The sequence below is a fragment of the Pseudophryne corroboree genome, chromosome 6 (genome assembly GCF_028390025.1).
Source record: "Pseudophryne corroboree isolate aPseCor3 chromosome 6, aPseCor3.hap2, whole genome shotgun sequence".
Classification (NCBI taxonomy): domain Eukaryota; kingdom Metazoa; phylum Chordata; class Amphibia; order Anura; family Myobatrachidae; genus Pseudophryne; species Pseudophryne corroboree.
In genome coordinates, this window is record NC_086449.1 from 73,460,889 (window position 1) to 73,487,908 (window position 27,020).

At 48.2% G+C, this 27,020-nt stretch overlaps 1 protein-coding gene and 2 non-coding genes across 5 annotated transcripts in view; all 3 read right to left on the bottom strand.

The window, feature by feature from the left end:
- Positions 1-877: 877 nt before the first annotated feature.
- Positions 878-27,020, bottom strand: part of TNPO2 (transportin 2) — a 56,049-nt gene continuing 29,906 nt past the window's right edge. For all 3 annotated transcript variants that reach the window (XM_063931180.1, XM_063931181.1, XM_063931179.1), the window contains exons 10-25: positions 22,272-22,332; positions 21,418-21,586; positions 21,074-21,226; positions 20,771-20,996; positions 19,844-20,015; positions 19,400-19,486; positions 19,057-19,164; positions 18,806-18,964; positions 18,633-18,720; positions 7,232-7,330; positions 6,945-7,040; positions 6,460-6,535; positions 6,250-6,349; positions 3,470-3,544; positions 3,181-3,329; positions 878-3,094 (exon numbers count right to left, since the gene is read on the bottom strand). In XM_063931180.1, coding sequence (XP_063787250.1) covers positions 3,222-3,329; positions 3,470-3,544; positions 6,250-6,349; positions 6,460-6,535; positions 6,945-7,040; positions 7,232-7,330; positions 18,633-18,720; positions 18,806-18,964; positions 19,057-19,164; positions 19,400-19,486; positions 19,844-20,015; positions 20,771-20,996; positions 21,074-21,226; positions 21,418-21,586; positions 22,272-22,332 — 1,777 coding nt within the window. In that variant the 3' untranslated portion in view covers positions 878-3,094; positions 3,181-3,221. The remainder of the gene's footprint in view (positions 3,095-3,180; positions 3,330-3,469; positions 3,545-6,249; positions 6,350-6,459; positions 6,536-6,944; positions 7,041-7,231; positions 7,331-18,632; positions 18,721-18,805; positions 18,965-19,056; positions 19,165-19,399; positions 19,487-19,843; positions 20,016-20,770; positions 20,997-21,073; positions 21,227-21,417; positions 21,587-22,271; positions 22,333-27,020) is intronic.
- On the bottom strand, positions 11,464-11,656 carry LOC134938156 (U2 spliceosomal RNA). The gene has a single exon (XR_010180781.1). It is a non-coding gene; the product is annotated as a U2 spliceosomal RNA (small nuclear RNA).
- Positions 19,585-19,655, bottom strand: LOC134938904 (small nucleolar RNA SNORD41). Its single transcript, XR_010181345.1, has one exon. It is a non-coding gene; the product is annotated as a small nucleolar RNA SNORD41 (small nucleolar RNA).

Consider the following 27,020-nt stretch of genomic DNA (forward strand, 5'->3'; position numbering starts at 1 on the left):
GTGAGTGCTGAGGAAGAAGCCCCGCTCCCTCAGCGGCGGGCTTCTATCCCGCGATTTTGTGTAAAATAATGGCGGGGGCTCATGCATATATACAGTGCCCAACTGTATATATATGCCCACTTTGCCAAGAGGTCTCTAATTGCTGCCCAGGCCCCCCCCCCCTGCACTCTGCAGTGACCGGAGTGTGTGTGTGTAATGTGGGAGCAATGGCGCACAGCTGCAGTGCTGTGCGCTACCTCATATGAAGACAGGAGTCTTCTGCCGCCGATTTTGAAGTCTTCTTGCTTCTCTCGCCGGCTTCTGCCTTCTGGCTCTGCGAGGGGGACGGCGGCGCGGCTCCGGGATCGGACGACCAAGGGTGAGTTCCTGTGTTCGATCCCTCTGGAGCTAATGGTGTCCAGTAGCCTAAGAAGCAGGACCTATCCGCAGTTAGTAGGTCTGCTTCTCTCCCCTCAGTCCCACGTAGCAGAGAGTCTGTTGCCAGCAGATCTCTCTGAAAATAAAAAACCTAACAAAATACTTTCTTATTAGCAAGCTCAGGAGAGCTCACTAAAGTGCACCCAGCTCTGTCCGTGCACAGATTCTAACTGAGGTCTGGAGGAGGGACATAGAGGAAGGAGCCAGTGCACACCAGTATTCCTAATTCTTTCTTAAAGTGCCCTGTCTCCTACGGAGCCCGTCTATTCCCCATGGTCCTTACGGAGTCCCCAGCATCCACTAGGACGTTAGAGAAATTATGTACTTTAATTATTCCTGCCTACTACGGAGCTGCAGGATGGAGAGGTGTCAAATTTAGAATGAGCAGCACGAGAACAGTCATTTATTCCTTGTACCGCTCGGTCGCTGAGCGCACGGTAATGAAAGTACTCTATAAGCCTTTGATCTTAAAAGCAATGTTTGCCACTTTTCTTTAGTCATTCATTTCCAGTTTCAAATAAAAACATGACATAAAACACGTAGAGTCACAAAAAAACTGCATTTTAGTTTAACAAAAAAAAAAAAATGAAAAAAAAAATATACATAAAATGAGAATATAATTCTCATCTGAGCAAAGGTGCAAGCAGACGGCTTTACACTAAATACACTGCAGTTTTACCATAGGAAACATTACATCACGAATACCAATATACAGTCCCAGAATTCAACTGGAGCCTAGTGGTGTGCCCTACTGTACAAAACAGGAAGGGAGGATGGTAATGATCTCGGCCCAGGAGCTCACACTTCACCTACCGTTGTACCATTTAAACTCCAGAACCACAACACTTCCTAGTAAGAGGTATCCCTACACAGGACAATTGTGGTCCATTTTAATCCTTCCCTGGCATCCAATCCTGAACCTAAAGCCTCAAATCTTGCTCCCATCTCCTCCTTCAGAGTCTCTAGTCAGTCTCGGACATTAATTCTCAGCCCTCATCTTTACCCATATTCTAAAATTTCTACAATTCTAAATATAGATATGTAAATAGCTGCTGGGAAAACAGAAACTGGAATGTCTCATTACAGACCACCGGACTGCTCATCTGTAAGGAATTGGTTATCTTCTTTGCACCACAAATGGTGAAGATTAAGTACATAAAATGTGCACGCGCTGAGCATCTGCCGTTCATTTCACCTTGGTTCCTAAACGGAATGACTTCATACAACAGCCGCAGAGAATGACCAGGCAGATCTACAGTTGTCTAATTTATCTTTCACGGTGGGCTACCTGCGTCCTGGGAACTTCAGAATCCCATGCATTTCAGCAACATAAGATGCGGTAGCTTGCTCTGGTGTAGTGTCCCCTCTGCAGGGGAACAATACAAAATTATACTTGCGGTTGTCTACATTCATCTTATAGTTTGTAGAGGGATGGTAGTCAAAAGAAAGAAGGTGCAGTCACTTTGTGGGTCATAACCACATTCATTGTATCAATTCATTACGAATTTGTGACAACTGAGGCACTCTGTGCCTCATGCCTCAGTAATTCCACATTAAATGGTTGGCATGCGCCCGTGTATATTGGTTCAGCCTGTAAAGAGGCTGCACACGCATATAATCTGTGAGCAGGTGACAGGTGCACCACAAACAAGAATGATATTTTATACTCCCAAAGTAATCTCTTAAAAGAAACCTGCCTGTGTACTGGATTGCATTATAATCTGCACTGCCTCGCCAGTTTGGATTCTGACCACTACAGTAGCCCCTACGCTCATCCTTCACATTTCATACAGACATCAATCACCGGAGCACAGTGCAAGCAAGAGGATTGGCCGGAACAGCAGCAAATGGTTTACATTCTCACATTAATCTTGGGGTTTAACTAATAGGACTTATTCTACAGGTGTAGAGGTTACATTTAGAAAAAAAAAAAAAAAAAGGAAAGACAGATCAGAGACTCTTCCAGCTGTCACGCTATAGGCTATTGAACTGAAAACCAAGACAAAACGCAATCCCCTCTAACTTGTGCAAACTGGCATGGGAGCAATGTAGTAAGACTTCAGAGCTGTCCTAACCGCATAGACAGACCCACAACTCTCTACCACATAACATCACAATTCTTCCTTCTCGCTGAACCTGGGCCTCGTAAAGATGGCCGACCTTCTGTTTCGTGGTTGCGACCCTATTCTGCCGTGATAGTTTTTGTTTTTTTAGTTTTTTCTGTTTGACTCTAACCTGCTGGAAACTGCAGGGGAACAGTCAAATATCTCTATACCTGTAGACCCCTTCCTCCCTCCCACTCTATAGTCTAACCCTCCAACCCTCCACTCCCTCTTCCCTGCCCAGTAACAGATCCTGACATGGGACCAGCTCCCCCTACCCAATACATCCCCTACCCCCACCCTACAAGGGTAACATCTTAATCCTAAAACCCAACGCCCCGCTCATGCTCCATAAAATACAGTTACTAAAAAGATCTCAGGGGGGCGGGAAGGTAGCGTAGTGTTTACAGTCTCCTCTTCTCCGCTGAGGTGTCTTGGGAGTTTGGCGGAGGGAGTCTGGAGTGGAGGGAATAGTACTGGCCCAGGATGCGGTTCCCTAAAACCCCGCTAAAGACTGGATGTGTGGGGTGTAGGACACCAATCCCCCCCAATGACCTCATGGACCAAACAGGAACCTGGAATAAAGAATATGACAATGTCAAACACAAGACAACCACACCAGCATTAATCTTCCACATCCGACTCCGCCCACCTCGCTCACCTCCCTCGCTGGGTATATGTGTTGATGTGCCCCAGTTCATGTTACACCCCGTAGAATGCTGCCAAACGCTCCTTTAGCAGAGGTGGGAACTGCTCCGAGAACTGATTCCAGTTTTCCTCCCCTACCTGCTCCTTAAAACCATGCAAAATCTGCAAACGATAAACAAGTCTACATTACAGGGAGCCTGGTTCATTTATTAACATCAGATGTTCTTAAGGGGTAATCCACAGCAGTTATTAGTTCCACACAGGATGACCGTAGGTAACCACTCATACAACATTACACGCACCTTATAGAACATGTCTCTTAAATCATCTTTCGGGCTGACCCACGAAGCCACCGCGTCACAGAAAAAGATGAAATCCTGAAAAGCAATATCACGACATATTAAATAACTCAGGCAGAGGCGTCAATGCATTTCTCCCAAATCTGATTACCACCCACTTCAAAAGGATATAAAACCAGGTTGTCTGTGAGCCTTTCATGAGGTACAGGTACTTCTAGCAGCCAACTATGAGCTTCAATAACATGCTCCTGAGGAAGGTGTGGGTTTTGCGCCAGTGAAACGCGTTGCGCCTATTCTGCACACTCCTGGAGTTATCAGTTTATACCCGGACCAGCAGTGCTTTTCTGGAAGACCTACTAAAGTCATCCTACCATCAACCTGCCTAATATTGATAGGACACCATGCTGGCAGAGAACGTACAGACTGAGACTGCAATAACTGGGTAATGTTCAACCATTTGCTGGAGGTTTTATCAGAGTTGCTTGCAATTACAATATCATTTATTGGCAGCACCCAGGGATGGAGTTTCCTATATAAAAGGGCATGTTTAGCCCCCAGATCCAATAACAAATAAAGACTGGATGCATCTCAATACACAATTCCCAACTAATTAGACCGGTCTATGGGAACTTTGGCATATTTTAATTAATTGTAGCAACCAGTAAAGACATCGACAAAGCAAAAGGTTGGGGTTTGGTGACAGGCGGTCAGAATGCCGGGCAGGGGTGCGAACGCAAAGAAGCCCCTTGCAGGCTCGCCACAGGTTCTATTTCCACTCTATGGGTGTCGTGGAGATGGAGTGGAAACAGTCCCTGTTCGTCTGTATTCTGGATGTCGGCATTTGGAGTGTCCGGGATCCCGGCGTTGGTATCCTGACCGCTGGGATCCCAACAGCCAGTCACGACTAATCCCGTAGCAAATATTAATTGTTGCATGTGTTTTAAACACTAAAGAATTGTTTTATTCACCAAGCTGCATTGAGTATATTCCTATTTCAAATGTACACACCTGGCGCTGTGGCTTCTACCTTTTCCTTAGCCCAGTCCTCCCTCCCCGCTGCTGCGGCTTCTACCTTTTCCTTAGCCCTGTCCTCCCACCCCGCGGCTTCTACCTTTTCCTTAGCCCAGTCCTTCCTCCCCGCGGCTTCTATCTTTTCCTTAGCCCTGTCCTCCCACCCCGCTGCTGCGGCTTCTACCTTTTCCTTAGTCCTGTCCTCCCACCCCACTGCTGCGGCTTCTACCTTTTCCTTAGTCCTGTCCTCCCACCCCGCTGCTGCGGCTTCTACCTTTTCCTTAGCCCTGTCCTCTCTCCCCGCGGCTGCGGCTTCTACCTTTTCCTTAGCCCTGTCCTCCCTCCCTGCGGCTTCTACCTTTTCCTTAGCCCTGTCCTCCCTCCCCGCGGCTTCTACCTTTTCCTTAGCCCTGTCCTCCCACCCCACTGCTGCGGCTTCTACCTTTTCCTTAGGCCTGTCCTCACTCCCCGCTGCTGCAGCTTCTACCTTTTCCTTAGCCCCTCCCACAAAGACACACACACTGCTGCGGCTTCTACCTTTTCCTTAGCCCCTCACACAAAGACACACACACACACTGCTGCGGCTTCTACCTTTTCCTTTGGCCTGTCCTCCCTCCCCGCTGCTGCAGCTTCTACCTTTTCCTTAGCCCTGTCCTCCCACCCCACTGCTGCGGCTTCTACCTTTTCCTTAGCCCTGTCCTCTCTCCCCGCTGCTGCACTTCTACCTTTTCCTTAGCCCCTCACACAGAGACACATACACACTGCTGTGGCTTCTACCTTTTCCTTAGCCCTTTCCTCCCAGCCCGCTGCTGCGGCTTCTACCTTTTCCTTAGCCCTGTCCTCCCTCCCCGCTGCTGTGGCTTCTACCTTTTCCTTAGCCCTGTCCTCCCTCCCCGCGGCTTCTACCTTTTCCTTAGCCCTGTCCTCCCTCCCCGCTGCTGCGGCTTCTACCTTTTCCTTAGTCCTGTTCTCCCTCCCCGCTGCTGCGGCTTCTACCTTTTCCTTAGCACTGTCCTCCCCTCCACGCTGCTGTGGCTTCTACCTTTTCCTTAGCCCTGTCCTCCCTCCCCGCAGCTGTGGCTTCTACCTTTTCCTTAGCCCTGTCCTCCCTCCCCGCGGCTTCTACCTTTTCCTTAGCCCTGTCCTTCCTCCCCGCTGCTGCGGCTTCTACCTTTTCCTTAGTCCTGTTCTCCCTCCCCGCTGCTGCGGCTTCTACCTTTTCCTTAGCACTGTCCTCCCTCCCCGCTGCTGCAGCTTCTACCTTTTCCTTAGCCCTGTCCTCCCTCCCCGCTGCTGCAGCTTCTACCTTTTCCTTAGTCCTGTCCTCCCCTCCCCGCTGCTGTGGCTTCTACCTTTTCCTTAGCCCTGTCCTCCCCTCCCCGCTGCTGTGGCTTTTACCCTTAGCCCGGTCCTCTCTCTCCGCTGCTGCGGCTTCTACCTTTTCCTTAGCCCTGTCCTCCACAACCCACACCTGCTGCAGCTTCTACCTTTTCCTTAGCCCTGTCCTCTCTCCCCGCTGCTGTGGCTTTTACCCTTCGCCCTGTCATCCTTCCACAGGGAGTGTGCATTATCCCACATATGCTCAGTACGAATATTCTCAGATGTCGCAGGAAATCTTGCTAATCTGACAGCATGTAGATTTATGGGGAAGTTTAGATTTTATATTTTTATGCTCTTTCTGCGGAATTCAATATGATCTAAAGGCTGTGTAGCTCTGAAACAGGAGGAGATCCTGGAACGCTGCAGAGAAGAAAATGCCGTAACGTGAATACCTGCACAACGCCGCCAGGATTCGCTCCGATCATTATACAGATCCCTCTAAAGGCAGAGTCCTTCTCCTCGTTGTCACGGATATTACGCAGAGAGGTACACCTGATGGGGACCAGGAGGGAGGTAGTGATTACAGGCAACAAATATGGTTGTGAAGTAACACAGAAAACCAAGTTAATACAGAGCTACACAATGCAATGCATACGACTCACCAGGGCCTTATAAACTGCTGTAGCATGGGGGCGACTTCTTGTGGACACACACAGCCGAGGCGACCAATGGTAATAGCTGTAAAGGAAGTCAAGGGATATGTAAAACAGTCATTAACATACTAAGCAACAACGTTTAATTATTTAGAACTCACGAGGAGACGTGTCAAGCCTTGGAGAGAGATAAAGTACCAAACCAGTTAGCTTCTGTCATTTTTCTAGCACAGCCTGCAACATGGCAGGAGCGGATTGGTTGGGACTTTATTGCTCTCCCAGGCTTGATACCTCTCCTCTTTAGTTCCTCCAGCTTGCTGAGCATTAAAACTCAGAGGATTGATAACGCATCACACAGACTGATGTGTTTGTATAAAAGTAACCTCTTTCTATGTATTTAGTTTTGAAGTCCTACTTTTTAGCATTACCCTGACAAACCCAAACAATGCAGGACATGTAGTATATACACAGTTCAAATATGGGATTGAACCAACCTGTGTTTTCAAGAAGCGTTTTGGGGGTGTTTGGCCGGTTAATAATTTCTACCAGGTTATTCAAGACCATAGGAACATACGGCTGCATCTCTGCACCTACGGAGAGAAAGCGATATAGTGGTCAGCGGCCTAGCAATGACCAGAGACACTACGGAGGCTGCCATCTTGTGTGCTGGACTGTAGACATGTACATACTGGTTGGGCCCACAAATGGCTGCCTCCATAGCACATAGTAAGCAGGCGCTTTGAATATCTGACACTAGGTGGCAGTAGATCACAGCACTCACCCATCTGCATGCATATCTCACCGATGGCCCACGTGGCGTTGTTACAGACAGAGATAAACTCAGGGTTTAAGTTGGTCCCGAGAATAGGCATAAATTCAGCTGAAACGAGATGGGAAAAAAAAGGTTTTACTTACCGGTAAATCTATTTCTCGTAGTCCGTAGTGGATGCTGGGGACTCCGTAAGGACCATGGGGAATAGACGGGCTCCGCAGGAGACATGGGCACTTCAAGAAAGAATTTAGATTCTGGTGTGCTCTGGCTCCTCCCTCTATGTCCCTCCTCCAGACCTCAGTTAGAGAAACTGTGCCCGGAAGAGCTGACAGTACAAGGAAAGGATTTTGGTAATCCAGGGCAAGATTCATACCAGCCACACCAATCACACCGTATAACTTGAGATAAACATACCCAGTCAACAGTATGAACAACAACAGAGCAACAGGTCAACCCTGATGCAACTATAACATAACCCTTATTTAAGCAATAACTATATACAAGTATTGCAGAAGAAGTCCGCACTTGGGACGGGCGCCCAGCATCCACTACGGACTACAAGAAATAGATTTACCGGTAAATAAAATCTTATTTTCTCTAACGTCCTAGTGGATGCTGGGGACTCCGTAAGGACCATGGGGATTATACCAAAGCTCCCAAACGGGCGGGAGAGTGCGGATGACTCTGCAGCACCGATTGAGCAAACACAAGGTCCTCCTCGGCCAGGGCATCAAACTTGTAGAACTTTGCAAAATAGGGATTTTTGTTTACTTACCGTAAAATCTCTTTCTCTGATTCCATCTGGGGGACGCTGCGCACTTACTAATGGGTTAGAGTGTGTGGGATTGGGAGTTTGGCACAGAACCTATAAAAAACTAACTCCTCCCCCCTCTAACCCCTCCCATCTACTTCCTGCTCAGCAGATTACCTCAGTTAACGTTTAGCAAAGCCGGAAGAGGCAGAACAGAATATATATACGGGAGGGATCGCAGCGTCCCCCAGATGGAATCAGAGAAAGAGATTTTACGGTAAGTAAACAAAAATCCCTATTTCTCTTTCATCCATCTGGGGGACGCTGCGCACTTACTAATGGGATTTCCCAAAGCAAGCTAATTAGAGGAGGGAGACACAGACGACATAGCAGTCTGCAAACTTTGATGCCTAACAGAGGCAGTCTCCAAACCAAAAGTATGAAAAACCGAAGAATTTCGTGAAGGTATGTACGGACGACTAGGTCGTCGCTCTACGCAGTTGCTCGACGAATACACCACTGTGAACAGCCCAAGAGGCTCCAACAGGTCGAGTCGAATGAGCCCCTAAGGAATCAGGAACAGGCAACGCCTAAGAAATCTAAGCCTGCTGAATAGCAGAATTAACCCAGCACATCACCCTGTTCTTATTGGCCAGCCAGCCACACTCGGGTGCAGCAAACAAACCCAACAAGGTAAGAGTTAAGGTTTGAACAACAACCAATAAGGCCAATTACCGACCCGCCCCGGACAAGCCTGGGACGACACAAGAAGCCCAATGTGCTGAAGGAGAGGAAAAACCAATACAACTTGTGGTTTGTAAGTAAAACCACCCTAACTGCATAAACCAAAACACTGTAAGAGAAAAGAAACCGCAACTCAACCAGAGTCCAGAGGCCGGAAAGGAGAAACAGGAGCCATTCTGGAAAGTAAATTCTAGAGCAGAACCCAGTCTGCTAAGATAAGAAGACAAAGTAGTTCTGACAACTGTGTTGTAGAAAAGATAAGAGGCGGAAAGGACTAAGAACTCCAGCTGAGTGACCGTTAAATACACACAAACGATGACAAGTGTTCTGGCACTGTGATTGGTCAGAGAGCCAGAAACGTAGTAGGGCTTGATGACATTGTTTTCCACAATCACGCCGTCAGCGGCAGAATAGACAAAATCCCGGTGATGACGTAAAGGTTGGGAGTGGAGAGCTGGCCGAAAAGGTACCCTGTAAGGAGCCCTGGTCACTCTGGGCCATAACATTGCAGAACAGAGTCAACAGGCAAATCCGAAGCGGATTAGGAAAACCGAAAGAGCCACTGGTCAAATGCGTTGAGGTACTCACTAGATGTTGCCAGAGGCAGAATAAATATGCTAGATGAAAGTGACAAGGAGCTGACACGGCGTCTACGATTGCCACAAGAGGATTCCCGAAACGATCACAGTACCAATGAAGCCCTGAGGTCTATGTCGGCTAGTTATAGACACACCAAAGCCAGAAATCCCTGTTGATTTCACATACTTTAAGGAAGAACAGCCTGAAGATTCAGGAAATCTGCTTCCCAGTTGCCCATTCTGGAACTGGAGATGACAGACACTGCCGGGATCCAAAATTCCGCCCTCTGCATATGTTAGATACTGTTCCGATGTCTCTCCAGCTACAAGTGTCACAGAACAATTGATATAGGTCACAGTGGATAGACCCTGTAGAAGACATTGAGCTGGAGTCAAGGCGTTGTAGATCACCCGTAGATTGGAAGTGATATTTCCACTTCGGACATCAGTTTCATAGAAAACGCCAGAGTTGAAACCAAAAAACCGTAATGTCTGAAACTTTTGACTGTGGTTATGACCCTCCATGTCGAGACAGAATGAAGTCCTATAAGTTAGATCTGGATTGTGTAGCCCAACGAAAAGATCGACCAATGAAAATATCTTGGTATTTTAAGAGAGAAACTAAACTGCTGTTTACGTAAACTCAATCCTGCCTGAGATTAATAACATTTAATCTGAGATTGAAGAAACCAGGCAGGAGACCGGGGGAATGGAGCCACCTATAAAATCACCACTGTCCTGCAGAGGGAGTGTATGTCTGACCCCTGAGTCTATTCTGGTCAGTAAATCCTGCACTCCGCCAACATTCGAGATACCAGGTATCGAAAAGAATACCCATGAATAACATCTTCTGCGAAGGAAGAAATCCAGAACTAAGGTCCGTTGTAGAAAAAAAGTGCATGAGACAGCTGCTTTTTTTTTTTTTTTTTTAACAACTGACCCAAAATGGTAGCGATGCCCAGATGACGGAAAAAGGATTGGACTGAATACTCCTGTTAGATAGCGAACAGATTGCAATGATTAGAGCCCGTCTAAGATGGGCACTAAAGATTCTTGCTTGGTACGTGTTCCCCAAGATTCAGAATATATGTTCGTGATACAAATTCAGTACATCCAACGGATCAGTGGACTCTGAGAAAGCTGGTGTCCTCCCCACTGGGAACCAGACTGTCCGACTCCGTGGCCCCTGCAGAGGGCACATTGGAAGTCCGTGTTCTAGGCATACAAATGCCTCCCAAAAGAATACCCATTTTTCTGACATAGGTTAAAATACCCATTTCTCAGCTATTATCCTCAGGATGAGAACCCACGACCTGTTATACCGCAGGCATACACCTTACTGATAGAGTTATTTGCTCCTGCCTGCAAAGTACGCTTTAATTTGGAAGCAGAATTTTACGATTCGCAACCAAAATGAATAGAAGGGTGTCATAGCCAGGGAAAAGATGCAATAATAAATAGATAGGGAATAGAGCTTGAGAGACCAAAACAGTCAATGGATAATATGAAAAGGATCAGCTGCCCCAAGAATGGATAACTTGCATAATGCAACCGGTTTAAAGATTCATGCATAAGCCCGGAGAGGGCGTAGGAATATTCCTGTCAGAATGAATACTAATATAATAACGGCCTCACCGTTGTCAATCTGTGGTGACTGTTAAGGTCACATACTGTACTTTAGTAAAGACAGTCGCCTTAGGCTCTCCCATGATGGATGCATCCACTAATTATTAGTGCAACCTTCATTAGATCAGTGTCTTCATCAGCGAAAGGATAAAGAAATACTGTCTCTAATACTGAGAACACCGAAATTGAACCGAAAACAGTATGTATTAGAGACAGACACATTTCCCTGGAAATATAAACTATTTCATCAGGTGTGTAGTCAGACTTCCATCAACATTCTCTCACGTGAAGGAAGAGGTGGAAACCAAGAAATTCAGTAGATTATTTCTTATTTCTATCCTGAAGGATCCTCACTGACAGGATTTATCTCACCATTTTCTGTAGATGAAGCCTCAAAAACGCCTCTGAAGTAAAGGAGCTATATTGTCTGTCAAAGACCAGACTCGCTGCACAGTATGAACTGATTAAGGAGCTTTGTCCAGCCATTTGGCAAATCATAAGTACATAGTGTACAAGAAATAGAAATAGTCTGTCCTTGTTTTGAAAGGTGCACCGGTCCCGGAGGTACTGCAATACCGAGTCAATGCGTGGAGTGGACGGAGCAATCTCTTCTTCCATTTTCCTGTTCTAAACATATATTTAATACATGGCCCCCACATAGGGAACATATCAGATATTAAACTGATAAGAACAGATACTACACACTTGATCCTAGCCAAAAGGTCAAGTAGTGATCTTTTTACCAAGACTAGCGGCTAAGTAGTAAACAGAGTACCAGACCCATTACATTGACATAGCGTAAGGAAAAATATACTCAAAGAATACCGGTATTTGTGGACCGGTCCTGGAACCCCCATCCCTGCAAGTGCAGGGAATATATATATATATATACATATATAACTTCACACAGTTAGGGGCATACACTGAACTGGAGGGAGGCAGGTTCAGGGGAAACCCAAGGAAAATATTTCCTCACAGAAGGGGTAGTGAACAAGTGGAACAGCCTCCCATGAGAGGTGGCAGAGGCCAAGACTGTAGAGCAACTCAAACCCGCTTGGTATATGCATATACTTTTATGTAAACAAGCTCATGGCTTCAGTGCTGTGAGGCAGCAATGCTAACCACTACTCCATCTGTATTATTCTGGATTGAGATGTGTCTGGCCCACAGAGGCATAAACTGATCCCTGGAACCTCCCGGCTGCTCTGCAACTGGTGTCCTGGAGCACGGGGTACCTGTGTCCGTGCTACCTTTAGGAAGTCTGGAGCCACATTGTGCAATTTAATGTATATGGGAATCAAACCTGTGTTTAGTCTATCTTACTAATACACAGCATTAGCCCACAAAGCTATTGGAGCTCCTGTGTAGTAAACTACTGAACTTGTCGTTCCTTTAGGAGATTTGCTGTTTACAACCATGGAATATACAATGCCACAATCATAGCACACAATAATGTCTCATAACTCTGTGCTGTGGTCCAGCTCTACAGACTGAGCTATAACGCTCCTTTTATAACATGATGTAAACAACTATTGTCAATTTAGAATAGCACAACACTAGTTAAGAAAAAATCCCCGCCTGTGTAATAAACAGGGTGAGGTAAAAATAACTCTATTACAGTGAGATTACCGAAATATATGTACTAAAGGATCACTAAAGAGCACTAAAGAATCCCTTAGAATAAACGAGCTCCAGAGCATATGAAAGGGCTGTGTTATACTTGCGGTTTTTGCTGCTCTCCGCCTGTACTAACAGGATGAGACGCTGTGTTATGTGCAGCGCAGTATCCCCCGCTGTACCTGACGGATGGTCTCTTGCAGAGATAGAAGATGGCGCCTATAGCTGAGTCCTGCCCCCACAGAGAGAGGACGGCGGCGGTAAGACGCTGTTGGGCGGGAGAACGGGGCGCGAACACAACATCCTCCTGCGTCCCGTCGCGGTACAGCCTCCCCACCCCCGCAACTGAGCTCCGTAAAATCATTGAAATGACTACCGCTGCTGTCTGACAAGACGCGGCTTCCATGAAATGAGCGGCGGAAGCGGGACTGAACCGCTCCGTCCGCTCTGAGCAGGGAGGGGGGTCCGCATACACCAGCGCTGCACAATAATAAATACAATTATTATAAATACCATATATGCAATAACAGCCCAACGCTGCCCAGGCACGTTGTGGCTGTCTTACCAGTACAGTGCCTCCTAGGAAATCCATCCTGCATCAAGTAAGCCCCAGTGACTAAGAGTATGGTGGCTTCTTAGAGGCTCTGGGGAGTGGGAGACACATAACTAACTAACCCCACTCCTAGTATACGTGTCTCCTGTAAACAGGGACTAAGCACACATAAGTAAAATCAAAATAAACAACAGAAACCTAACTAAAATCTACACTGAAGGAATCTGTGCCTGTACTCCTCAGGCACAAAACTTAAAACTGAGGTAATCTGCTGAGCAGGAAGTAGATGGGAGGGGTTAGAGGGGGGAGGAGTTAGTTTTTTATAGGTTCTGTGCCAAACTCCCAATCCCACACACTCTAACCCATTAGTAAGTGCGCAGCGTCCCCCAGATGGATGAAAGAGAAAGTGTTTGAACCTGACCAAGTAGTCGCTCGGCAAAGTTGTAATGCAGAGAACCCTCGGGCAGCCGCCCAAGAAGAGCCAACCTTCCTAGTGGAATGGGCCTTAACTGATTTTGGCAGCGGCAATCCAGCCGCCGAATGAGCCTGCTGAATCGTGTTACAGATCCAGCGAGCAATAGTCTGCTTTGAAGCAGGAGCACCAAGCTTGTTGGAAGCATACAGGATAAACAAAGACTCTGTTTTCCTGACCCTAGCCGTTCTGGCTACATAAACCTTCAAAGCCCTGACTACATCAAGCAACTCGGAATCCTCCAAGTCCGTAGTAGCCACAGGCACCACAATAGGTTGGTTTATATGAAAGGATGAAACTCCTTTCGGCAGAAATTGTGGACGGGTCCGAAATTCTGCTCTATCCGCATGGAAAACCAGATAGGGGCTTTTATGTGACAAAGCCGCCAACTCTGACACACGCCTAGCCGAAGCCAAGGCTAATAGCATGACCACCTTCCACGTGAGATTTTTCAACTCCACCGTTTTGAGTGGTTCAAACCAGTGGGATTTCAGGAAACTCAACACCACGTTAAGATCCCAAGGTTCCACTGGAGGCACAAAAGGGGGTTGAATATGCAGCACTCCCTAAACAAACGTCTGAACTTCAGGTAGAGAAGTCAACTCCTTTTGAAAGAAAATGGATAGGGCCGAAATCTGGACCTTAATGGACCCCAATTTTAGGCCCAAATTCACTCCTGACTGTAGGAAGTGAAGGAAACGGCCCAGCTGGAATTCCTCCGTAGGGGCATTCCTGGCCTCACACCAAGCAACATATTTTCGCCATATACGGTGATAATGTTGAGCTGTCACGTCCTTCCTAGCCTTAATCAGCGTAGAAATGACCTCCTCCGGAATGCCTTTCTCCGCTAGGATCCGGCGTTCAACCGCCATGCCGTCAAACGCAGCCGCGGTAAGTCTTGGAACAGACAGGGCCCCTGTTGCAACAAGTCCTGTCTTAGAGGAAGAGGCCACGGGAAGAGGAGGAAATAAATAGACCGACTGGAACACCCACAGTGTCACCAAGGCGTCTACAGCTATCGCCTGAGGGTCTCTTGACCTGGCGCAATACCTCTGTAGTTTTTTGTTGAGGCGGGATGCCATCATGTCCACCTGTGGCAGTACCCACCGACTTGCAGTCTGTGCGAAGACTTCCTGATGAAGTCCCCACTCTCCCGGGTGGAGGTCGTGTCTGCTGAGGAAGTTGCTTCCCAGTTGTCCACTCCCGGGATGAACACTGCTGACAGTGCGCTTACGTGATTTTCCGCCCAGCGAAGAATTCTGGTGGCTTCCGCCATCGCTACCCCGCTCCTTGTGCCACCTTGTCGGTTTACATGAGCCACTGCGGAGATGGTGTCTGACTGAATCAGAACCGGTTGGTCGCGAAGCAGGGTCTCCGCTTGACGTAGGGAGTTGTATACGGCCCTTAGTTCCAGGATGTTGATGTGAAGGCAAGTCTCCTGACTTGACCACAGACCTTGGAAATTTCTTCCCTGTGTCATTGCTCCCCACCCTCGGAGGCTTGCATCCGTGGTCACCAGGACCCAGTCCTGAATGCCGAATCTGCGTCCCTCGAGAAGGTGAGCACTCTGCAGCCACCACAGGAGAAACCCCCTGGCCCTGGGGGATAGGGTGATTAACCGATGCATCTGAAGATGTGATCCGGACCACTTGTCCAGTAAGTCCCATTGAAAGGTCCTCGCATGGAACCTGACGAAGGGAAGGGCCTCGTATGATGCCACCATCCTTCCCAGGACTCGAGTGCAGTGATGCACTGACACCTGTTTTGGTTTTAATAGGTTTCTGACCAGCGTCATGAGCTCCTGAGCTCTCTCTATCAGGAGATAAACACTTTTCTGGTCTGTGTCTAGAATCATGCCTAGAAAAGGCAGACGAGCCGTAGGAACCAACTGCGACTTTGGAATATTTCGAATCCAGCCGTGTTGCCGTTACACTTCCAGAGAAAGTGCTACGCTGATCAGCAACTGCTCTCTTGATCCCGCTTTTATGAGGAGATCGTCCAAGTATGGGATAATTGCGACCACTTGCTTCGGCAGGAGTACCATCTTTTCCGCCATTACCTTGGTAAATATTCTCGGGGGCGTGGAGAGACCAAACGGCAACGTCTGAAATTGGTAATGACAATCCTGTACCACAAATCTGAGGTACGCCTGATGAGGTGGATAAATGGGGACATGAAGGTATGCATCCTTTATGTCCAGACACCATAAAATCCCCCCCTTCCAGGCTTGCGACGACCGCTCTCAGCGATTCCATCTTGAACTTGAACCTTTTCAGGTATATGTTCAGGGATTTTAAATTCAATATGGGTCTGACCGAACCGTCCGGTTTCAGGACTACAACATGGTCGAATAATAACCCCCTCCTTGTTGAAGGAGGGGAACCTTGACCACCACCTGTTGAAGATACCATTTGTGAATTGCAGTTAACACTATTTCCCTCTCGTGGGGAAAAGCCGGCAGGGCCGTCGGTGAGGGGGCATCTCCTCAAAGTCCAGCTTGTATTCCTGAGACACAATATCTATTGCCCAGGGATCCAACAGGTAGTGAACCCACTTGTGGCTGAAATTTCGAAGACGTGCCCCCACCGGGCCTAGCTCCGCCTGTGGAGCCCCAGAGACATGCGGTGGATTTTGTAGAGGCCCGGGAGGACATCGGTTCCTGGGAACTAGCTGTGTTGTGCAGCTTCTTTCCTCTGCCCCTGCCTCTGGCAAGAAAGGACGCACCTCGGACTTTCTTGTTTCTTTGTGATCGAAAGGACTGCATTTGATAATGTCGTGCTTTCCTAGGCTGTGCTGGAACATAAGGCAAAAGATCAGAATTACCAGCTATAGCGGTGGAGACCAGGTCCTAGATCCCTTCTCCACACAATCCTCAGCCTTGTAAGGTAAACCTTCCATATGCCTCTTAAGTCGGCATCACCTGTCCATTGCATGTTCCACAGGACACGTCAAGCAGAAATCGACACAGCGTCGACTCTAGAACCCAGTAGACTAAGGTCTCTTTGGGCAATAAATATATATATATTTATTATATATACACACACACACACACTTGGGTCAATACCATGGTATCCTTATCTAGGGTTTCAATCTCCGCTGGTAAGGTATCTGTCCACGCTGCTACAGCACTATAAACCCATGCCGACGCAATCGCCGGTCTGAGTAGTGTACCAGAATGTGTGTAAATGGACTTCAAAGTACTTTTACTGCATGCTATGTGCAGGATCCCTGAGGATAGCTGTTAAGTCAGCGCTACCTTTTGGGCAAACGTGACACCCTAGGGCAGGCATTCCCAACCACGGTCCTCAAGGCACACCAACAGTGCAGGTTTTAGTGATATCCAGGCTTCAGCACAGATGGTTAAATCAAAATAACTGAGGTACTAATTAAGTCACCTGTGTTCCAGCCTGGATATCACTAAAACCTGCACTGTTAGTGTGCCTTGAGGACCGAGGTTGGGAAACACTGCCCTAGGGGAAGATTCCCATCGTATCCTGGCCCTAGTAGGGAAAGGATACTCCCTGAGAATTCTTTGTGGGAAACTGCAGTCTCTTGTCTGGAGATTCCCGCTCTTTTTCTTCATGAGAGGAGGGAAATTTACCTCAGCTATCTTCCCCTTAAACATGTGTACCCTTGTGTCAGGGACAGATGAGTCATCAGTGATATGCAAATCATCTTTTATTACAATAATCATATATTGAATACTTCCCTGCCATTTTGGCTGTAACTTTGCATTAACGTAGTCGACACTGGAGTCAGACTCCATGTCGATATCAGTGTCTATTATTTTGGATAGTGACCATTGAGAGACTGACGGTCTCTGCGACATAGGGACAGACATGGGTAGATTCCCTGTCTGTTCTCTAATCTTTTGTGCAATAAATTTACCTTAGCACTTAATTTCACATATCCAAACAGGTGTCGGCGTTGTCGACGGACACACCACTCACACACACATTTGCTCCGCCTTTTACCTCAGACACGTCAACACACACGTACCGACACACCACACACTCAGGGAATGCTCATCTGAAGACAATTCCCCCACAAGGCCCTTTGGAGAGACAGAGAGAGAGTATGCCAGCACACACCCAGCGCTATAAACCCAGGAATAACACAGTAACTTAATGTTAACCCAGTAGCTGCTGTTTATATAGATTTTTGCGCCTAATTATGTGCCCCCCCCCTCTCTTTTTACCCTCTATCGTGTATCTGCAGGGGAGAGCCTGGGGAGCTTCCTCTCAGCGGAGCTGTGGAGAAAAAATGGCGCAGGTGAGTGCTGAGGAAGAAGCCCCGCCCCCCTCGACGGCGGGCTTCTGTCCCGCTTAAATATAAATTTTCTTGGCGGGGGCTCATACTTATATACAGTGCCCAACTGTATATATGTGTACTCTTGCCAAATGAGGTCCTTATGCTGCCCAGGGCGCCCCCCCCGCGCCCTGCACCCTTACAGTGACCGGAGTATGTGAGGTGTGTGGGAGCAATGGCGCACAGCTGCAGTGCTGTGCGTTACCTCAGTGAAGAACGGAGTCTTCTGCCGCCGATTTCGAAGTCTTCCTGCTTCTCATACTCACCCGGCTTCTGTCTTCCGGCTCTGCGAGGGGGGCGGTGGCGCGGCTCTGGGATCGGATGACGAGGGTGAGATCCTGTGTACGACCCCTCTGGAGCTAATGGTGTCCAGTAGCTTAAGAAGCAGGACCTAGCTTCAGAGAGTAGGGCTGCTTCTCACCCCTCTGTCCCATGATGCAGGGAGTTTGTTGCCAGCAGAGCTCCCTGAAAATAAAAAACCTAAAAATACTTTCTCACAGCAAGCTCAGGAGAGCTCACTGAAAAGCACCCAGCTCGTCCGGGCACAGTCTCAAACTGAGGTCTGGAGGAGGGGCATAGAGGGAGGAGCCAGTGCACACTAGAACCTAAATTTCTTTCTTAAAGTGCCCATGTCTCCTGCGGAGCCCGTCTATCCCCATGGTCCTTACGGAGTCCCCAGCATCCACTAGGACGTTAGAGAAAAGGGACAGTTGCAGCTGCTGTACATCACGATATGACCATGTGTGTATAGAGCCACTTACAGATACACGGTTTGACATGCAAGAAACAGGCCTTCGTCAAGTCCCCCAGGAGAGCGAAAGAACTCTGCCGAACCTCTGGCATGACGTCCTGAGGACAGAGGGAGAACAGGTAAGGTCACAGAGCTAATGACAGCAAGGTTCTCATTTACTAAGGATAAGAAGGAGCCGCTCACCTGCATGCACTGGAATAGAAGCGTCATGATGTTGCTTCTGGCTACCAACTGTTCCACATGGCCTCCCAGCCCCTCCGCCAGCCCGCTCAGCAGATCCAAGGCTACAATCATGAAATCCTTGTCAGGAGCTTCGTACTGGTCGGGGTGCTGACTGTACATCTGCCAGGTACACAGGACAGGTCACCGCCATGTCTCAGAGGAGTAAGAGCAGTTTAGATTCATGGCGGTGGGGGGACACGGCAGCTACTCACCATGGCTTGGGCAAGGGTCTTCTGCACCAGGGTAACACATCTCTGATACACCGGCTCACAGTAAGGTAGGAATCCGCTTTGCAGGGCGGTGGCAATGGAGGACAAACACTGCAATGCAAAGTTCTTGTTTAACCGACCGAAAAATGGTCTGCGTTTTCTACACATACACCACAGAGCTCCAGTACCTACAGCCTCACCAAACCTCAGGTAGCAGCACAGGGGTCAGGCAGTATGAATACCAAATCCCATCATGAGGAATTCAGATTTCTGGTTCTACATCATACCCCACAGAGGCATCCATGATACACCCAAACAACCCCCTGTTAAATGGAATACTCCTCACCTCTAGAAGCGGGAATAGGTCCTTATCTTCATCCTTCAACTCATTCCACTTCTGGATAAGAGGAGGCATCAGTTTCTGGATGTACTCCTAGGACATGGCCAACAAAAAGTAATAATCGTAATAGGAGGATGGGTCAAAATGTAACAGCACCCTGACCTACATACTAGCGCTGCCGCCAGGGATCTCTGGATCAGACAGTATGAATACGAGACATCATCCATTAAAGTCACTTTACACATATTTGCATCACTTCCAGAGGTCATGTCACAATCTTCGGTCCCTCAACACCCTCCCAGGTTAGCTCCAGATCTTACCCTCTTATAACTCCTCCCCCCTCCAATATTAGTCAGTACAATCTAACAGCGTAACCCTATTATCTGCTCCAGCCTTGTGCTCACATATAGTATTCACACCACATTCCCCATATGGAACCACACTGCTCACCGGCTGATTTAAATGGTGTCCAACGGAATCCGCCAAGGTCCCGATAGCGTCGTAGAGAATGAGGAGGTTCTTGTGTTGATATTTTCCGAAGGCGAAAACCAATGTGTCCAAGATAAAACTTAAATATGGCACAAGCTCCGTGCAGGCCTCTTCTTCCAAGGTAGCAAAAGCGCTGGGGAGGAGAGAGACCAGCCGCCTGTTAGTAAGATGCTACACCATCGGCTGCCTGTCCGCAAGATGCTACAAAACCATCCCCTCCACACTGGATGAGACACACACAATAAGGGCAACATGGTGAAAGGACAACAATGATCCGTAACCCAAGTCAATACCCAGTTAATTACATCAGTTACAATGTGTGTCCCAAAACCTGTGCGTCTCTGTAGCAGTCACCGACTCCTTACAAATATACAGGCTGCCCTCCGACCTAAACGTGTAGGCATAGGGTGACTTTTAGGCCTTGTGTACAGGGGCGTTATTTAAACAGGAAGCAGTTAGTTTAGGATACCGACCCCAGAATCCCGGCAATTGGAATCCTCACTTGGGGGGTGGTCCACGTCACCTCCCCGAGCAGGAATAAATTATTGTGGCGAGCACAGCAAGGGGACACGATGTGCTCACCGTCGGGATCCCACCTGCCGGGATTCTGGTGTCGGTCTTATGACCGCCGGGATCCCATACTGATCCCGTTTAAACAGGTCTGTGTGCAGTCCCATATGCGGCAGCTGAACCTCAACCGTGGAGACAGATGCAGAACACACGTGAATAATGTCCCTGTGCCATTATACCCGCTGCACCCTAGTTACCGATACCTCCATTCAACAGAGGGTAGACTGATACAAATAACCCCAGTGTACACCGCATCAGGACGATGGAGCAGAAGCATTTAGAGAACCCTCCTCCCCATATACCCTGCCGTCGCTATACCTGCAGGCTGCCTCCTGCACTCGCTTGTTGCTGTCCAGAATGCGTTTCAGCAGCTCGGTCATAAGGGGTTTCAGGTAGAGGTCAGGGGGCTGGCTGACTACCCAGTGGGCATAGCGGCTGAGAGTCCAGCAGGCAATAGAACGGACCAAGGCCTTCTTATCAGAGAGACACTGGATCAGGTGAGGGATCAGCTCCGGTAGGTAGGGAACCATACCCTGCATACATCCTGTACAGAGACATGAGCATGTTTACAGGAGGACAGCCAGACATGAACAGGTAAATCTCAATCACCACACAAATTACCTTCCGCAATGGCCCCAAGAACCAGGATGCCAGACTCCTTTATAACCCATTCCGGGTGGAAGAGGAGACCCTTCAGAAGGGGCAGCAGATGAGGGAGCAGCTCCTCCCGAAAAACATTAGCAAGGACATCCAGAGCGGCGGCCGAACATTTCCCTGGGAAGAATAAAGACGCTGGATTACTTCACAAAATACTGCAACCACCACCCAGGACTGGGACAGGACAGAACCACCGATCAGACAGTATGAATACAAAGACCCTCAGTGTAATTCAGGGGACAGATTATGCATCATCTCTAGTGGACACTACCGAGAGGTCACAGCACCCCAACAACAGCTGCACGTACTCAGATTCCAGTCAGACAGTGTATCATCGTCATCATCTTCATCGTCTGCATCATCCTCTCCTTCCACCCGGTCTTCCTCGTGCTGTAGTGTCACCGTACGTGACTTGTGGAAGCGCGGCTTGATGTCCTGCTCGCTGTCTGGGACAGTTTCATCCTCTTCTACGTCTCCCTGGCCGAGATAATAAGATGCCATCACATAATAGTCTACACGTAAAGGTCAGACACATGGTTGTGGTATGAAGAGTCGCCATTCAGAATAAAGACATGAATAGGCTGACGGACAATGCTGACATGTCTAAAATGTAGATCTTTAGCACATTGCCACCTGAACGTTGACAGTGTCCTGTTTACTTACTTTAGCCTAACCCTAAAAATAACACAGAAATTCCATGTTGCCATTCTTACTGAAGACCATAAGACCAAGTTGAAATTCTGGTGCCGACATTCTGGATGTCGATCACCTTACTGGAAGCTGATGCACACAGATCTGTGGCTGCTTTGCAATGACCATCCACGAATGACTGGACTACATAATGAATACAGTGTCATTCTCCTTTTAGCCATACACCCAATACAAAAACCCCCATCATGTCCTCAATACAGAAACCTAACAACTGGACCCAGATAGGACAGGCAGAGACAGTACAAAATGACACAATAGACCTCAGGGACCTCTAGGTCCCAGCTGTGTGGAGACCTGACGAACACTACATCATTAAATCTCATTTTCTACCTTCCCCAGGTGCATAGTTACACCTCTTTATACGTCCCATTAGTCTCCTTCGGAAAAGTACAGAGGACAAATATCCGGCGTAAGCCTCTTGGACGAGGGGATGTTCTGTGTGTGGACTCACCTTCAGGAGAATGATGTCAATCTCATTGTATTTCATTCCATTCACTAGGATCGGTATCAGTCTGTAAGACAAAGAGCACAGTCCCATCACTCACCTGCATCTCAGAATATCATTAACACTTCTACAGCTCTGGACAGGTGACATGGAGCTGCAGAACTTTGGTGATCACAGATAGCGACACATACACCGGCCATGAGTGCCAGGCATTGGCTGCAGCAAGGGCTGAACAACATTAGTGTAAATAGGTGGCGTCAGACAGCTGGTGGGACAGATGGAGAGGATGATTCAGAGTCTGAAGTCTGGTACTGGCAGTGTAAATAGTGAATGACGTCCATGTATGAACTACTCATAACTTCTAATAAACACCTAAAAAAGGGGAACACTCCTCGGTAAGTGCAGGGGCTAAAGAAGGAATTTATTCTACAATAAAATAAATCCCCCTTTCTCGGTCAGCAGTATGTGCCGATACCCACAGCGTAAGATATGGAACAGGCACGCGGATGACTTGAGGATGCCCAAACCTATGATGTCCCCACCCCAGTTATTTGCTATCAGCCCAGTGGTGACAACTACTCCCACCACAGGGCAGGCCTGCCAGCTTATTAGCCAATGGAGCAGACCACAAGCTGAACAGGAGAACCCGTACCGAATGCAAACTACTTGGAAAGAGAAGTACCAATGGTATAGGGGTAGATGAAGCCAGAAATTCCCGGTTACAGAGGTATGCTGCAAATGAACATCCCCTCGCTGCATGATGCAAGACGCTGTGGTAAGCTGAAAGTAACCTGGCAGATGGGCCGTCGCAGATATCTGCGACCTGCAGTCACGCTGACACAACAGGAGCTGCTGTAATACCACCACTCCGATATCAGAGATTCACTGCATGATAGGATATGTCCATCAAGCAGTTTTTTTACCAGGAGGGGCAGGCATCTCTCAAGACACCTCACTCCTGCAAGACTAAGACACAAATGCTGGGTATACACTATGCCAAAGGACTCAGGGCTCATCCAGTAACACCCCCCCCCCCCCCCCCACATTAATTAATATATATATATATATATATATATATATATATATATATATATATATATATATATATATATATATATATATATAATAAGAATTTACTTACCGATAATTCTATTTCTCGGAGTCCGTAGTGGATGCTGGGGTTCCTGAAAGGACCATGGGGAATAGCGGCTCCGCAGGAGACAGGGCACAAAAAGTAAAGCTTTATGATCAGGTGGTGTGTACTGGCTCCTCCCCCTATGACCCTCCTCCAAGCCTCAGTTAGGATACTGTGCCCGGACAAGCGTACACAATAAGGAAGGATTTATGAATCCCGGGTAAGACTCATACCAGCCACACCGTACAACCTGTGATCTAAACCCAGTTAACAGTATGATAACAGAGGAGCCTCTGAAAGATGGCTCCCTACAACAATAACCCGATTTAGGTAACAATAACTATGTACAATTATTGCAGATAATCCGCACTTGGGATGGGCGCCCAGCATCCACTACGGACTCCGAGAAATAGAATTATCGGTAAGTAAATTCTTATTTTCTCTATCGTCCTAGTGGATGCTGGGGTTCCTGAAAGGACCATGGGGATTATACCAAAGCTCCCAAACGGGCGGGAGAGTGCGGATGACTCTGCAGCACCGAATGAGAGAACTCCAGGTCCTCCTCAGCCAGGGTATCAAATTTGTAGAATTTTACAAACGTGTTCTCCCCCGACCACGTAGCCGCTCGGCAGAGTTGTAATGCCGAGACCCCTCGGGCAGCCGCCCAAGAAGAACCCACCTTCCTTGTGGAGTGGGCATTTACCGATTTTGGCTGTGGCAGGCCTGCCACAGAATGTGCAAGCTGAATCGTACTACAAATCCAGCGCGCAATAGTCTGCTTAGACGCAGGAGCGCCCAACTTGTTGGGAGCATATAGTATAAACAGTGAGTCAGATTTCCTGACTCCAGCTGTCCTTGAAATGTATATTTTTAAAGCTCTGACAACGTCCAACAACTTGGAGTCCTCCAAGTCGCTTGTAGCCGCAGGCACTACAATAGGCTGGTTCAGATGAAATGCTGACACCACCTTAGGGAGAAAATGCGGACGAGTCCGCAGTTCTGCCCTGTCCGAATGGAAAATCAGATATGGGCTTTTGTAAGATAAAGCCGCCAGTTCTGACACTCTCCTGGCCGAAGCCAGGGCTAGTAGCATGGTCACTTTCCATGTGAGATATTTCTTCTGGAAGAAAATCGACAGGGCCGAAATTTGAACCTTAATAGATCCCAATTTGAGACCCATAGACAATCCTGATTGCAGGAAATGTAGGAATCGACCCAGTTGAAATTCCTCCGTCGGAGCACTCCGATCCTCGCACCACGCAACATATTTTCGCCAAATGCGGTGATAATGTTGCGCGGTTACTTCCTTCCTTGCTTTAATCAAGGTAGGAATGACTTCTTCCGGAATGCCTTTTCCCTTTAGGATCCGGCGTTCAACCGCCATGCCGTCAAACGCAGCCGCGGTAAGTCTTGAAACAGACAGGGACCCTGCTGAAGCAGGTCCCTTCTCAGAGGTAGAGGCCACGGATCCTCCGTGATCATCTCTTGAAGTTCCGGGTACCAAGTCCTTCTTGGCCAATCCGGAGCCACTAGTATCGTTCTTACGCCTCTTTGCCGTATAATTCTCAATACTTTTGGTATGAGAGGCAGAGGAGGAAACACATACACCGACTGGTACACCCAAGGCGTTACCAGCGCGTCCACAGCTATTGCCTGCGGATCTCTTGACCTGGCGCAATACCTGTCCAGTTTTTTGTTGAGGCGAGACGCCATCATGTCCACCATTGGTCTTTCCCAACGGGTTACAAGCATGTGGAAAACTTCTGGATGAAGTCCCCACTCTCCCGGGTGAAGGTCGTGTCTGCTGAGGAAGTCTGCTTCCCAGTTGTCCACTCCCGGGATGAACACTGCTGACAGTGCTATCACATGATTCTTCGCCCAGCGAAGAATCCTTGCAGCTTCTGCCATTGCACTCCTGCTTCTTGTGCCGCCCTGTCTGTTTACATGGGCGACTGCCGTGATGTTGTCCGACTGGATCAACACCGGTTTTCCTTGAAGCAGAGGTTCTGCCTGGCTTAGAGCATTGTAGATTGCTCTTAGTTCCAGAATGTTTATGTGAAGAGACGTTTCCAGGCTCGACCACACGCCCTGGAAGTTTCTTCCTTGTGTGACTGCTCCCCAGCCTCTCAGGCTGGCGTCCGTGGTCACCAGGATCCAATCCTGTATGCCGAATCTGCGGCCCTCCAATAGATGAGCACTCTGCAACCACCACAGAAGAGATACCCTTGTCCTTGGAGACAGGGTTATCCGCTGGTGCATCTGAAGATGCGACCCTGACCATTTGTCCAGCAGATCCCTCTGGAAAACTCATGCGTGGAATCTGCCGAATGGAATTGCTTCGTAAGAAGCCACCATTTTTCCCCAGGACTCTTGTGCATTGATGTACAGACACCTTTCCTGGTTTTAGGAGGTTCCTGACAAGTTCGGATAACTCCTTGGCTTTTTCCTCCGGGAGAAAAACCTTTTTCTGAACCATGTCCAGAATCATCCCTAAGAACAGCAGACGTGTTGTCGGAATTAACTGGGATTTTGGAATATTCAGAATCCACCCGTGCTGCTTTAGCACTTCTTGAGACAGTGCTAGTCCCATCTCTAGCTGTTCTCTGGACCTTGCCCTTATTAGGAGATCGTCCAAGTATGGGATAATTAATACGCCTTTTCTTCGAAGAAGAATCATCATCTCGGCCATTACCTTGGTAAAGACCCGAGGTGCCGTGGACAATCCAAACGGCAGCGTCTGAAACTGATAGTGACAGTTCTGTACGACGAACCTGAGGTACCCCTGGTGTGAGGGGTAAATTTGAACGTGGAGATACGCATCCTTGATGTCCAAGGATACCATAAAGTCCCCTTCTTCCAGGTTCGCTATCACCGCTCTGAGTGACTCCATCTTGAACTTTTTTATGTACAGGTTCAAGGATTTCAGATTTAGAATAGGTCTTACCGAGCCATCCGGCTTCGGTACCACAAATAGAGTGGAATAATACCCCTTTCCTTGTTGTAAAAGGGGTACCTTGACTATCACCTGCTGAGAGTACAGCTTGTGAATGGCTTCCAAGACCGTCACCCTGTCGGAGGGGGACGTTGGTAAAGCAGACTTCAGGAAACGGCGAGGTGGAGACGTCTCTAGTTCCAACCTGTAACCCTGAGATATTATCTGCAGGATCCAGGGATCCACCTGCGAGTGAGCCCACTGCGCGCTGAAATTCTTGAGACGACCCCCCACCGCCCCCGAGTCCGCTTGAGAAGCCCCAGCGTCATGCTGAGGCTTTTGTAGAAGCGGGGGAGGGCTTCTGTTCCTGGGAAGGAGCTGCCTGTTGCAGTCTCTTCCCCTTTCCTCTGCCTCGTGGCAGATATGAATATCCCTTTGCTCTCTTGTTTTTAAAGGAACGAAAGGGCTGCGGCTGAAAAGTCGGTGTCTTTTTCTGTTGGGGAGTGACTTGAGGTAAAAAGGTGGATTTCCCGGCTGTAGCCGTGGCCACCAAATCCGATAGACCAACACCAAATAACTCCTCCCCTTTATACGGCAAAACTTCCATATGCCGTTTTGAGTCCGCATCACCTGACCACTGTCGCGTCCATAAACTTCTTCTGGCCGAAATGGACATAGCACTTACCCG